The sequence below is a fragment of the Tamandua tetradactyla genome, chromosome 1 (assembly GCF_023851605.1).
Source record: "Tamandua tetradactyla isolate mTamTet1 chromosome 1, mTamTet1.pri, whole genome shotgun sequence".
NCBI classification, from domain to species: domain Eukaryota; kingdom Metazoa; phylum Chordata; class Mammalia; order Pilosa; family Myrmecophagidae; genus Tamandua; species Tamandua tetradactyla.
Window position 1 is genome coordinate 152450625 of NC_135327.1, and position 14021 is coordinate 152464645.

Sequence of the window (14021 nt, forward strand, 5' to 3'; positions counted from 1 at the left end):
TAGCAAAGGCAATTACAAAAAGAAGACTAGATTTATGCTCGGATTACAGGTCTTTAAAACTATAACCTAAGCCAATACCAGATTCAATTAAAGTATTTATTAAGCATTCAGTACAATTCCCTGTACACAGTAGGTGCCGATTAAATATCTGTTCAAAGATGGATTATTCTGTAACTGCAAACTGCAGCAGTACTAAAATATCTTTCTAAATTTTGTATTTCATACATTTGAAACAGGAACTTGAAACAGTTTTGGTGCCCTCTAAAAGAAATCCATGAATTATTTATAATTGAGGAGAGAACATAAAAAGGAGTAACAGGGCACAAATATCCATAATTTGGTCATTTGAAATAGAAGCCAAGCATTAAATCCATCTGATTAAAATTAAAAGTGTTTTATGAAGTTAGCACATGAATAAAGCACAAGCCCAAAGAAAGAATATGTTAATGTACTATAGATGTTCTCCAGTGTTGATATCAATAGGCCAGGATCAGCTTAGGCTTAGATTGCTTCAGTAGGAACCTAGTTAGTTGAAATATTGTACATAGAAAGTGGCTCTCGGTGGACCAGCATTAGCCATGGGGATCTATGTTGATTAGGGTTAACTATGTATTAGTGTATTGGGGACATGAGCAACCCAGATGGACAGACCAAAGATTTTTCTAAGCTAGAAGGAATTTTAGAGATCAACTCCTTCGGTATACAGTTGAAGTTCTGAGAGTTCAAGTGAATTGACAAGGGCCCTGTAGCTGGTCAGCTGCGCAGCTCCAGACTACCTCTCTGGCACCCTTTCTCCCACTACACAGGGAATTAAATGGAAACTATGTTTACTGAGACCACAAACACCCTCAAACTGGAGTGGAGGAATGACAGTGACTATCATTTTAGAAGATGGAATCACCTTGGAGATACTTACTGGTAAATACAAGGTCAAATTAAGAGAATGAAACCCAATTGGTATGAAAGCAGGGGAAGTTCAAATGGGCAAAATAACAGCTTTAAAAATGCAGAGAAGGATGAGTAAATGTGTAAATAACTGACCATGCGTCAATAAACAGAAAAGTGTCAGCAACATACAGATGCATAAATACCAAGCAAACAGTACTCATGAGGCAACTTTGTCACTACATTCTCTGTTAATCATGCCTTTACTGTGTATTGTTATGAATGTTAGAGTGAAAGAAGCAGAAGACGAGATTTCAGAGTCAGGAAATAAGCGGAATTGGCTGGGATATGGACTGGGAACTGTGATCTTGTAAGATGGACCTTCAAAGGGAGACTTCAACTCTACAAAAGGATTTTATCCATACTATGATAATCATCTGTGTTTAATTTCCACTTTAGATAGAACTGGCATAGGACTGAAGAATATAAGCCAGATGTAGGCAAATCTCTCCACAGGGTATGGGTTGCTTTAACCCACTTTCAAAATTTGATCGATGTCCTTCTAAGAAGTCATTTGAAATATCAGATGGAGTCTCCTGTTTCCATGGTAAAACGAAATGATTCAAAAGAGAAGATAAGAGATCTATTAAGTAACCAATTACTATTCTTTGCTTCCTTCAGATTCTAGTATTCTCAGTGGGAATGGAAGGAGGAGATAGCAGGTGGAGCTGAATTTGGAGGCTGGATTTTGGCTCTTCTCTGCTCAGTCATTTCAGGTTCCATTATTCTCTAGCCTTCTCCAATTATTTTGTTAAACTCAACAATATCAATAGCAGCAAGGACAACAGCAAGAGTAACAGCTAACATTTATCAAGGTTCATTCTGAGCTGGGCACTGCACTAAGTGCTTTACATCCATGCTTTGCCTATTACTAACTTATCTTGTGCAAGTTAATTAACTTCTCTGTACTTCAGTTCTCTTATTTGTAAAAATATAGCATCTACCTATAGTGATGCATAAATAAGTTAATATATGAAAGTACTTGGCACATAGAAAATAATAAATAATAGTTATTATTATCTCAATCTTCAAAAGCAAATCTTTAAATGTAGTAGTCACTATTTATTTTGCAATTTACAGAAGCAAACTGAGACTCAGAGTTAACTAACTTGCTTAAGATTACAGAGTTAGCAAGGGACAGAATCAGGACCTAAGTCTCCAAATTTCATGCTTTTTAATCACCATGAGGGCTGGCCTAAGCTTCAGCCACACCACATTAAGCTTCCCTATGTTGAACACATCACGAGCTTTGCCTTTTGCTCCTTCTATTATTCCCTCTGTCTGAAATGGCTTTCCTAACTTTGTCAAGCAGACAAAATTAAAATTATCTTTTAAGATTAGTTCACTTGCCACCTTTTCTATCTCACCCTTCTTCTCCCACTTTCACAGAATTAATTGCTTGTCTGTGTTCCTGTAACACTTATCTCACATATCTCCATTACAGCATTTATCACATTTTTTCATAATTTGTTTATGTTGCTGCTGTTAGGTGGTGAACTATGAAGAGAGTCAGACCCTCACAAATAGTAATAAATAAAATGCATGTAAGACAGCAGGCTCTCTTCTAAGGGCTTTATAAGGAGGCATTCACTGAATCCTCCCCCAAACCCTAGGATGCATGTACTATTATAATCCCCTTTTTATTGATGAGGCATAGAAAGGTTAAGTAACTTGCCCAAGATCATATGTGCAGTACGCACACAATAAATGATTGTTGAATTGAATATGGCTAAGTAAAAATGCTTACTAAAAGATGATAAATATTCCTTTTCTCAGTGGAGAAAAATGAACTCTCAATTCAAACATTTTTTGGCGGCAGAGAAAAGACAAACTCTGCTTTTATCTATTTTGTCATATTTCTGCTTTCTTAAAGCTATAAAAAGAAATATCTAATTAGCCTGAGCTAGTTCAAGCTCAATGATCAATCCAGAGTTAAAAATTTTTAATATTACAATTACTTTTTCACATGGTATAGTGAATGCCTTACTTCCTCATCCCATGATCTTAAATACCCATGTAAGTTTAACGTTATTTTATTGACTATTGAAAACCCAATAAACAGGGCCGTACATTACAGTGTAATTTTCTTATATCTATTAAGATTCTGTTATTATCCAAACACAAATAGAAGAGAAAGGAACTGCTTTCTGTTTCCAAGCCAAGCTTGGGAACCCATGTGTTTCTGAGGATGAGGCTGGCCTGTGCCACAGGAGTCAGGAGTTGGCTACAAGTAAGTATTTCAAGGCCCCAAACCACCTGTGGCTTCTTTGAGGCTTCCTCTACAACGGCTCAACCACACTCTGCAACCACATTCTCTCTGATTTCCTCCAGGGGCTTTTCAGGGTTCTAGCCTTAGTATTTGTAACTGCCTGATCCGGTGGGAGGAAATCTGAATTTAAAAGCTTTTAACCCAAAGAGTTTGAGCAGTTAATGGACATAAAATCCCTTTGGTAGAAAGAAATGACGTAAAAGCTCCTTTGCCATTTTAAAATCTAGGTCTTAGAATCCTTTTTATAAAATTAAAACTTTTTTGCTTTAATATATATTTTTAGAGCCTATTACATTGCAACATAAAACAGAAAGACTTATGAAAAAAGATCTTCCTTACATTGCTCCAGTTCCTAATATGCCTTTAACTTATTTGGCTGATTTGACTGACAGTTAAAAAAAAAAAAAAGAATTCAATAATGAATATCTTCATTTAATCCTATATAGACTATTTATAAACTTGCAAATCAAAAAAAGCAATTCTATCATTTTCATCTATAAAAATGATTTCTGAGGGGATTGAGAAAATCACAGAACACTAACATATCCACATTTGAAAACAACAACAAAATGTCAGACATAAACCATTCTTAGCAAACCCTGCAATTTCCATTCAAAACATTTATGATGGATTATTAACAAATGTTTAAGTATTTTTGCATAGAAAAATAAACTTTGAAGATTTTGGAATCATAAATAACGCATGATTCTCATAAATATCTACCTTGATTAATGTGTTAAACCAATATTTGAAATACACCATATATTATCTTCCTGTCTTTCTTTTACTTTTAATACAGAATTAATGTATGCTGTTTTCTGTTTTAGTAACAATATAATCCATACTGCATGTGGTATAGAATAAAGAATGGAACAAAGTTAATATATCTAATGGTGAATATATAAAAGTAAAGAGTTTTCATTCTGTTTGCAGCTGTCTGTTGAAACACAACTCATTATTGCATGGCCTAGCTGAAAAAGTTTTGACTATATAATTGTAAATATGTTTATTTTGTATTTTTCATAGAACTAAAATTTTGAGGCCAAAAAATCTTTCTAGCTGGTAGGGAGGTGGGGGTGTTTTGTTGTGTCCCTAACAAGGAGTAGTAAAAACATTGAAGGGGTGGTATGTTTTAATAATAAAAGATATCCACCCTGTTTCATGAGTTATTCCCACTTTTGCTTGGGTCCCAAGACTGCCATACCATAGAAGGCCCCCTGGGAGTGGTCACCAAGGAGCACACACACAAGTCCTTCCATTGGTTGCACTTTACCCAGGTGTTCACGTACTAAGTTGCTGCAAAGTATTATGGTAAAAAAAGAAAAAAACTCACCTCTGTGTCTGTTGAAGGAATTGAAATCTCTCTCTTGTACAAACTGACATTCAGGACATAGGAGGAACTCTGACATTCAGATTCTCATGTTACTTTGAATACAACACAAACGACATAGGAACTCAAATTTCCAAACTACAACATGGTGATTCATCTAAGTGGGTGAAAGATTTCTGATGCTTTGAGTGGAATGAGGTTCCCTCTGAGTTGAGAGATATGATACATAAGGAACATGGGGGAAAAATGTGAGGTAAGGCAATGAAGGGAGAATGGTGAACAGTCAACTTATCGCCACTGATGTCAAGTCTGTCTTACAAGTATTTACTATCCTAGCACTTATAACTCATCAGTATTATATATTTTATTTTCCTGTCTTTCCCATGAGACTAAGAAATCTCCATGAGAGACTGTTCTGCTTTGTTTTCCACTGTGCCTCCAGCATCAAGCCCAATGTCTAACATATATTTGATAAATGAATGAATAAATGAATAAACTATTCATGGAAAGGTAGCATTCATGGAAGTAGAGGCAAATGGATGTGGCCATATTCATGTGTTAACAATTACAAATCAGTTAACTTCTACAGATGCCATTGTTGAAATCCAGCCAGCCAACATTCGAAGATGATAATTCAGTTAACATATTGTACTATCTACAAAAATGTTTTCCATTTATTCACTATGGTTAATTTTGTGTTATTTTAATAGGCTTTGGTGGGAATCTGGACAAGTTACTCACCTCTTTCTGCCTCAGGTAACATCTGCATAGGATTCCACAGTCACAGACTGCATTCCTAACTCCAGCTGCACATTTCACAAATAAATCCACTATGCACAAAAGGAACCAGAGGAAACAGTACAGATACATCCATGCAAACACATCAACCCTATTAAGAAAAACAATTTAAAAATCATTCAGTTCAGATGTGTAATTAGTTAAGAGGGCCACAATATTATTGACAATAGGTCTTTCTCATATGAAAGTTGGACTCCCCAGTGAGGACATACTTTTATGGGTTGAAGATTAGTAACATTTTCAAGTTAAATTCGTTACCAACTGTTTTAAATATTGAATCTTGGAATGGGTGCCAAAAGGAATTGTGACTTGGCCATAAAGACACTGAAAGCCTTTTATTCTATATGATCACTACCAATAACTCATTGACTTACTAATGGCATTGGTTAATTGGGGCTGTATGGGTCTACTGCTTGCCTCTTCACCTGCAAATCACAATTTAGGTAGGAGGAGGTCTTAATGAAATTCATTACAGCTAAACATTACTTACTGATCACTGGGGCCGATTAATCACAAAAACCTGTGGAAATCTGTTACTCCAAATAGCTACGTGGAGTTAGGCAGTTTTGCTTGGCTCCTGCTCTTGAGTCCTCAGTTAATTCATGCCTCAGTTTTCTTGTCTAAGCAATGGAGGCTAGAGTTGGTAAAGCCTTGTCTCTCTAGCCTCAAGATTTTCACTGAGTTTTCCATTGATTGGTGAAGATAGTTGACCCTATAAGCAAGGGTCTCTATAACTAGAATCATTGCGATTATGTTTATGCTATAAATTTTCTGTTAGAAACAAAGTTATCAAAACATCTTTTGATAACATTTTCTTTATTGTATTTCAGATAATGATTTCGGTACCAACGAGGGCCCTTTATTACTAGATCCAATTCACTTTAGTACATTAAACTTTGTCTCAGAAACCAATTGACTTTGGTATAAAGTAAAAAGGAGGTCAAAGAGTGCTCACTAAATCATGGCTTGAGCTGTCCTTATATGAGCAAAACTGAATAGTTGCATATATTCTTGAAACATCTCAGTGAGTTCTTTTTCCTTACTTATATTGACTTTCTTTTTACAGATATATTTCAGCAATAAAGATTTCTGTTTCATTAGATTCCTAATCTTGTATTTCAAATGCCATACAAAACAGAAAAATCAGAAAAACAAAAACAGTAACAACTCTTGTTTTGTCATAAGGTTATTGTAAATCATTCTTCTTATAAATTATACATTTAGCACCCAAAATTTCTACTATGCTCCCACATTGAAATGTGATATTTATAATAAAATTTGGAACTAACCAGCAAAGCAGGCATACATCTCTAAATATAAGAATAAATAGAGGGATGATTATGATATGCTACCAAATAGTGCTCTGGCAGATACTATTTTCAGTTTGTCAGCTTTACGTTTTTTACCATTCATACATTTCCACTTCCAAAATACAATAGCTACAAAAATAAAACAAAAACAAAAACATAATAAAACTAGCCTTCCTAGTTTGTGCTTGCTCTCCAGGCCAAAAAGAAAAGTTAAATGCCAAAAGTGTAAAATTTTATTCCAAGAAAATTAACAGGCTACACAGGTAAATTTTGGCAAATGCAACTTTATATTGAAATTCACACATCTGTATCTTAAAGAATGAGACTCACAGACTCTAATGTATTTCTAAATTACCAGAAATCATATTATAAGCTTTCACAATTTAAAACTGAAATAATTTAAATGACCAATACACCGAATATGCAGAAAGTATTAACAAGACTGTGCCTTCCGTAGACTAAATGCTTCCCAAATTGTGCAGGGTGCCATACTAAGCCTGTGGTCTCCCTTGACAGCTGACTTAAAATATAAACATACATCAACTGCCTGCTTCTTAGAACACGCTAGAATGGGCAGCTCACCTCAGAAGAAAATCTCATTATCCCTGTGATGGTGCACCCTAAGTTTTCAAACCATGTGAGGGAAAAGGAAAAAGAGGATTAAAGGATCCTTCATTCACTTCCAGATGCAGGACCATATCTAGTTACTGATTCGATACCCCTTGACTATTGGCTCCAATGCTAAATAAGATGAAAGATACTAGATAACCCTTTAAGGCAACATGTGTTTTATTCGGCATTATTGGAACTGCTCAGTTGTGACCAATTGGTTGGTACCAGGAATGTTGCCATCCAGACCAATATCTAGTATTCATAAAATATAGATGAACAAAAACCACATAATACAGCTCAATGCTAGCAACTTCACCAATAGGTAAGGAAGTGGTATTTAGAAATCGTAATGTTATTAATGCAGAAAAAAAGTAAACTCTAACTGGAACCAATATACTGCTTTGGAATGCTCCCCAAAACTCTCAAGGCGATTTTTTAAAGTGTGATAAACCAATCATTCATGGCACGTCTTTAGTGGATTACAGTACTATAAGTTCCCCAAAATTTTAGTCTTTGCAAAACAATAATAGTATGAAATGTTTTAAAGTCTTCAAACTTCTAAAATTAGTTTTTGTCAACACATTTTCCTCATGTCAACTGAATTTATTAAGATGTCCAATGCTAATCATTTTTGATGGTTTTTTTTTTTGATCCTATGTAGTGATATACACAGCATTTAGCACTGATACTTAGCACCTGCTACTTTCATTAGCTAGCTTGCAACCACATAAAGAAACTTAGGGCAGTGGTTCAGTCCTTTCTTAATTACAAACCTTCGCTGGCAGACAGCAGGATCACTTTGAGATTTAAAATAGGATTATAGGTGAACTATTGCAAACACTGCAGAATGTTGCCCAAATCCTTATAACGGTTGATACCATTCTTGGTTTTCTTCTCAAGATATGGCTACAGGCCACAAGTGCTTAGCAGAGAAGGTTAATGTTTCACAAGGCTAAAGATTTACAGATGCTCCCTCATATAACACAGTAAGGTTCCCTTGGTAACCTGGATTTTCTGCAGTAAAGAAGGGTTGTGCTGAAACAGCGCCTCAGCTCTCTGTTGGAGAAAATGCAGACAAAAGGATTGATTCCTGCTTGGGCAAAACTCATCCAGACAGCGGCTGTTAGAAATCCCCCTGGCACTACAGGCCCTCTTGCAAAAACTCTCCAATAACAGGCCACCAGGTAGGGGCCCCACAAGGTTAGAAAGAGAAAAGTCATTACATAGAACATCCTGCTGATTCTCTTTTCCATTTTGAACTCATCTAGGACCAAAAGTCGTCTTCTGCCCGTGGTATTTGCGTTTTGCCGGATGCCCAGCAAGGTGGGTGGGGTGGGACCCCTTCCAAATCCTGCGAGCCAATTGGCAGCTGCTTGGCCACTGGCTCCGGGGCCGTGAAAAGTCCAGTTCTGGCTGACTGCTGCTACAAACTGGACTGGCTTCATTTTCCTTCGATCATGGACAAAAAATATCAGCTTGAGGTAGACAAGCTGTGTGGCGAGGAGGATGAGAGCAAGGAGCAGCATAAATCCTAAGGAATCATTAGCCCTGAAGGAGCGATGTTGGAAGGTGCATTGATCTTCCTCCCTAATGAACGAGTAAGTGCCCACATCTAAAACTGGGGGGAACGCCATGGCCACAGACAGAGTCCACACCATGCAGATCACAGCCAGACAGGTCCAAAAGGTCAGCCTCTTTGTATAGAAGCGATGGTGGGCGATAGCTAAGTATCTAGTGACACTGATGCAGAAGAGCATGAAAGCAGTGTGGAAACAGGACAAAACCCCCAGAAAGGCAATCACTTTGCAAGTCAGAGTCCCATAAGTCCAGGTAGAGCCATTTTTGACAGAGTTGAACACAAATGGGAAACAAATTGCAGATCTGAGGATATCTGAACAGCAGAGATCCAACAGGAAGTAGTACGGTGCTCTATGCAAGGTCTTATCTTTCACTAGCAAAATGGAGATCAGAAGGTTGCCCACCACGCTGACTCCTATTATGAAACCCAAAGAAGTCAGTTTCAGAAAGGCTGTTAGAGGAGAGAGATTTTGCAAAATGTTGTCAGCTGCATGGCTATAGTTCGCCATAGATAGATGGAGGATAAGAATACAGCCTCAGTCAAGTCTCATGATCTAGATATAAGAACAAGGAAAAGAGAGATCCATGCATTTTACTGAAAGTGTAATCCACAATGAGAACTGATCTGGTCTGCAGTCACACTTCCTCTTTTCTTCTATTTGATTTGCCATCAGAACATCTGAAAAAAAAATTGAGCTATCAGTTCTTAGTTTAACAAGCAGTGATGTCAGACAATGCTAACATAAAGCTGTTCATTTATGGGGAAGCAAAGTTTTAGTTTTGAATACTATTATTTACTTTAGTAAGTATTTCTGTGTGATATCTCAGAGAAGTGGCTTGTTTAGTTTTCTAAGCCAGGTGAATTTTAAAATGTCCCTATCTTGGAGAACACACACGGGTTGGGTACCTTTAGGACAGAAGGAATATAATGTCCCACAATTGTAAAATATGCCAGTCCAGGAATTAATCACTAGTGTTGCGATGGAATCTACAAGATTGCTAATAGGAGACAGAGGAGATTACACCTACATTAATTTGAGGTCTATTAGTATCTGTCAGTGTTTCACAGGCAGTTTCTCTGCTGATACGGATCCAGAGAAATCCTGCAAAAGATATGCCTTTAAATCAAGTCTCACTATTCATTCTGCATATTATAAGAAGAAAAGAGTATTTCTTGATTCATTTTACAGCATAATTTCAACATTAGACTTAAAAATTAATAGGAACTTGTCCCAAGATTTGATGTGATTTAGTCTTTTGTCTTTCCCCCAACTCACCCCTCCTTTTAGTAAATCTTTTCTCTTTTAAGGCCACATGATTATTAAAAATGGTTAATGTAAATACTAACCAGGAAAACACACCGAGAAGAATAATGCACTTCCATTTGTAAACCTTGCTGCCTGAATTCAAATGACTATAACAAGAACCTGTATTTCTTGGGCAATTAAATCTCCCATTTACTTTGATAATCTTAGTTGCAAATCCCAAGTGGCTTCATTTTAAAACAAAGTGCACATTGTCTCTTAGGTGCCTGGGAGCCACACCAGGGAATTCTGCTGCTTCTGTTATTCCCACGAAGCATGTTTTCTTTGCCACTTCTCATTTGCCGGGAATATGCTGATGGAAGCCCAGGCAAAACTGCGTTCGATGGTTTTAATTTCCCCACCGGTACATCCTCGGGTAAATACCGATCGCATCATGCAACATTACGAAACCTGAAATCCGCCACCCCTGGATTTATAATGGGGGGTAGGGGGGTGGAGGAGGGGGAGGGGAGAGAGAGACATGCATTACATACGGAAGATGAGGAGAGAGATTGCTTCTGTGCTGCAAGGGAACGGTTGCCGGTGATTCGCAGTCTGATATTCCTGTCTTGCAACGCTCCCCAGAAATGGAGCTCTCAATAAGCGCTACTGAAGATGCATTGTCTGAATGTACTTCCATTATGCAGTTTATTGTCAAAAAAAAAAAAAAAAAACCTCAGGGAGGGTTCTTTCCCGGTGAGCCTGCAGTTTCATCAACACTGTGCGCCCCCCATCCCCCAAACTTAACGGAGAGTGTATCCTCCTACCTGTTGGTGTTGGATATCCGAACAGACTATAGCTTCTTCTTTCTATAAATTGCTGATTTTTTTCTTTCTTTCTTTCTTTCTTTTTTTTTTTTTTTTTTGCCTTAGTGCCTTGACTGAGCATCCAGGCAGGGCTCGGCGGCGCCTGCGCGCTGGAGCCTCCTTGAGCTCCAGCCGCGTCCTCCCCTGTCGCAGCGGCACGGTCTCCCCCAGTAACGCAGGGGCCCCGGCGGCGGCGGCTGTGCTGGTGAGGGCGGCGGCAGGGACTGCTTCAGCCTCTGTGGAGCCAACAGGACCCCCTACCCGTTTTTCCAAAGCTGGCTGGATTTACCGAATGTCCTGTCCGATTCAGCTGGCCAAATTAGGCTTTTGTCCCCTCGTGGCTGCTTCGAACTTTTCCCTCCCTGCTTTTGAAGTGGGGCTTGAAAAGGCTCGTTCAGGACCTGACGCCCATCCTTCTCCTCGAGGGCAGCGCGCGAAGAAACCGCGGGGTCCGGGGCACCGGTACCCTCCCCAGCTTCCGGGAACTCATGCCTTCCCCGACCATATCCTTCCTTTCTCTATTAGGTTGGTCCCAAGTATTGGAAGCGTCTTTTAAATTTCTTCTTAAATGATTTCTCCAGCTGACCTTTGAATTTGCGGGTTGGTTGAGAGAGAAGTGGGGAAAAAGCCCAGTCAAGAAAAATCTTGTCAAGTGGGAGGAAGGGAAGCAGATTAGGACAGCCCTGTCTTTGTTAGTCATCTATTCTCGTATGCACGCAAATATGCATTTAATTAGGGAGAAGCTAAGTTCAGAGGATAACTGCAGAATCATTTACATCTCTTCTACTTTAACGAAAATGACTGAACATTCAGGCTTACAAGTTTTTTTTTAATAACTATTCCCTGCTTTCCACCCTCCTGACGAGCAGCCTTTCTTTTCCTTCTTCCTAGTACGGCTGACCAGTAGATTAGTGATGTCAAAGCAGTTGAGTATGGGAGTTTCCTTTTTTCCCCTTTGTTACTACGAATAAAGAATACTAGGAATATAGCAAATACATAAAACTTAACACCAGTCCAAAAGGTCCGATATCAGAGACACCACAGCGTGACACCTGGGTGCTTAGGGAAGCCTCTAGAACCATGCATTTCCTTATTTCACCATTTCCAAAGAAGTTTCATTGATAGGGAAGGTATAACATTTTACTCTTTCCCCTTCCTAGATGCCTCCCACCCCCACAAAGCAGATATGCTTTCATTAATTTTCAAAGTAAAGCGTCTGCTTCTCTTCCTGCATGCTTATTGCTTTATAATAATCTGTTAATGAAACAGAAAATATAAAGAGTAATAATTTGATCTCGAGACAGCAGCAAAATACCTCATTACTGGGTGGTGAGATTGTGGCATTTGGGGGAACTCAAACCAATCAGCATGCAGATAACATGGGTTAATTTACATATTGTGTTTCTATTGGACTCACTGTTTAAAGCTTAAAAATGATTATTTCACTGTCATGATGTCACAGTCATTACACAAAGTTCTATGTTGGTAATACTGAAATGATATTATATTTCCCCAATTTGTTTTAGGATTTTCTAAACCCATTAAAAAATGGAGAATGATTTGGTACTAAAAAAAGAAGATACATATGGCACATAACTTTGGCATTCCCTTAACCTAGAAAAATCAACCCTACAGCCATACTGGTAGTAATCTGAAGGCGTTTCCAATCAAGTGAAACTCTGTAAAACAAATTTCAGAACACAAAACCACATGATAGTTGCAACTACGATGTGAGATGTCAAATTCGCTTTTATGGAACTACACACAAATTCAGTTTGTTCTTGTTTTACTTCCCAATTATTGTCTCAATGTACTTTGCCAGGACTTATTATTTCCTGAATTTTTATAATTAAGAAATCTGAAGAATAAGAAGCTTATTCTTTAAGTTTGCTGAAAATCCATGAGTGGCCAAACTTACATTGTGTGGAATAGAGAAAACTATTTAAAGTGAATTAAAAGAATGACTGCATTACTGGACCATGAAGCAATAATTTATTTTGCTAAAAGGCAGAGGGTCAAGATCCAAAGGTTTAACCAGCCTGTTCTTTAAGAAGCAGATAACGATTTCTTAAAAATAAAGATGAAAATAAACGTATGTGATGTTGTTTTATTTTCATATCTCAGGGCATATTAGAGCTATTTTTTTCCTTTGACATTGAGCGCAGTTACATTCACTAGTTCTTCAGTTTTTCCAGCTGTTAGATGAGAATGTCATTTTCTTGCCTCACAAGGGGGCTCAAGAAATTAATGAGATATTTTCCATTTAGGTCATTAACTCTCCTGGAGAAAACATTAGAGTATGTCAATGGAGATTTTTTTAAAAATATGCTTTGTAGCTGGCAGAAGTTTCATATAACCTGCAAGTTCTAAAATGTAAAGTTATTGTTTCAGATTGTTCAGAGCATAACTTTATATCATCTTGGTTAATTATTTTCTTTGATTCTTTATATCAGCAAACTTAGAAAAACTAATAGGTTAAGAGTAAAAAGACAGAACAAAGCACTCGCGCAAAATACTATATACCCAATCCTTGGGTTTGAGGAATTCTAAATATTTTCAAGGTCTTGGTGCTTTGTATTTCTGTATTGATGGGTGTATTAGGAAAATGGATGCAATTTGTTTAATTTGGTTCTGGTAATAAGTATACAGAATTTTATTTTTAAAAAGCAATTACCTGCTTCAGACATTTCAGATTTTTGGCAAGTGCTTCATAGCCTCATGATGGGCAAATTCAATGTTTTTCTTTTTGTTCTATGCATTGCTTATGTGAAAATGTATGTCAAAAAAAATCTTTGGCAAATATAGAGAATAAGCTAGAATAAAATATTCTAAGAAAAGGCTTTCATCATTCATTTAAACTGTTATCTCTCCTGCTTAAAACTTGTCATTAAAGCCTCAAAAACATGTGTCTTCAGTATTCTCAACTTTTATCAAAATCTAAAGATATGTATCAGACAGAACCTTTAGTGAATTTTATGGAAGCTATCTAAGTAAGAAATGATTTTCTAATAAATTATATTCTTAAAGTGTATTTAAAATCACAATAGAAAGGGATTCACCTTTCTATTC

General features: G+C 37.4%; 2 protein-coding genes across 5 annotated transcripts; one reads left to right on the forward strand and one right to left on the reverse strand.

The window, feature by feature from the left end:
* Nucleotides 1-5291: 5291 nt before the first annotated feature.
* On the reverse strand, nucleotides 5292-12301 carry GPR85 (G protein-coupled receptor 85). 4 transcript variants are annotated; one of them, XM_077163485.1, is made up of 5 exons: nucleotides 12268-12301; nucleotides 10914-11538; nucleotides 10641-10779; nucleotides 9872-9945; nucleotides 6768-9521 (listed from the first exon to the last, which is right to left on the reverse strand). In XM_077163485.1, the coding sequence occupies exon 5, from the start codon at nucleotides 9349-9351 to the stop codon at nucleotides 8239-8241; it is 1113 nt and encodes a 370-aa protein (XP_077019600.1). In that variant the 5' UTR covers nucleotides 9352-9521; nucleotides 9872-9945; nucleotides 10641-10779; nucleotides 10914-11538; nucleotides 12268-12301; the 3' UTR covers nucleotides 6768-8238. The 4 variants fall into 4 exon arrangements, 3 of the variants coding, with proteins under 3 accessions (XP_077019600.1, XP_077019611.1, XP_077019589.1); XR_013177342.1 differs by lacking the exons at nucleotides 9872-9945; nucleotides 10641-10779 and adding an exon at nucleotides 5292-5433 and having other exon boundaries at nucleotides 8038-9521; XM_077163496.1 differs by lacking the exons at nucleotides 9872-9945; nucleotides 10641-10779.
* On the forward strand, nucleotides 10646-13005 carry LOC143681489 (uncharacterized). The gene is made up of 3 exons (XM_077158561.1): nucleotides 10646-10689; nucleotides 11019-11477; nucleotides 12479-13005. The coding sequence occupies exons 1-3, from the start codon at nucleotides 10646-10648 to the stop codon at nucleotides 12486-12488; spliced, it is 513 nt and encodes a 170-aa protein (XP_077014676.1). The 3' UTR covers nucleotides 12489-13005.
* Nucleotides 13006-14021: the final 1016 nt, after the last annotated feature.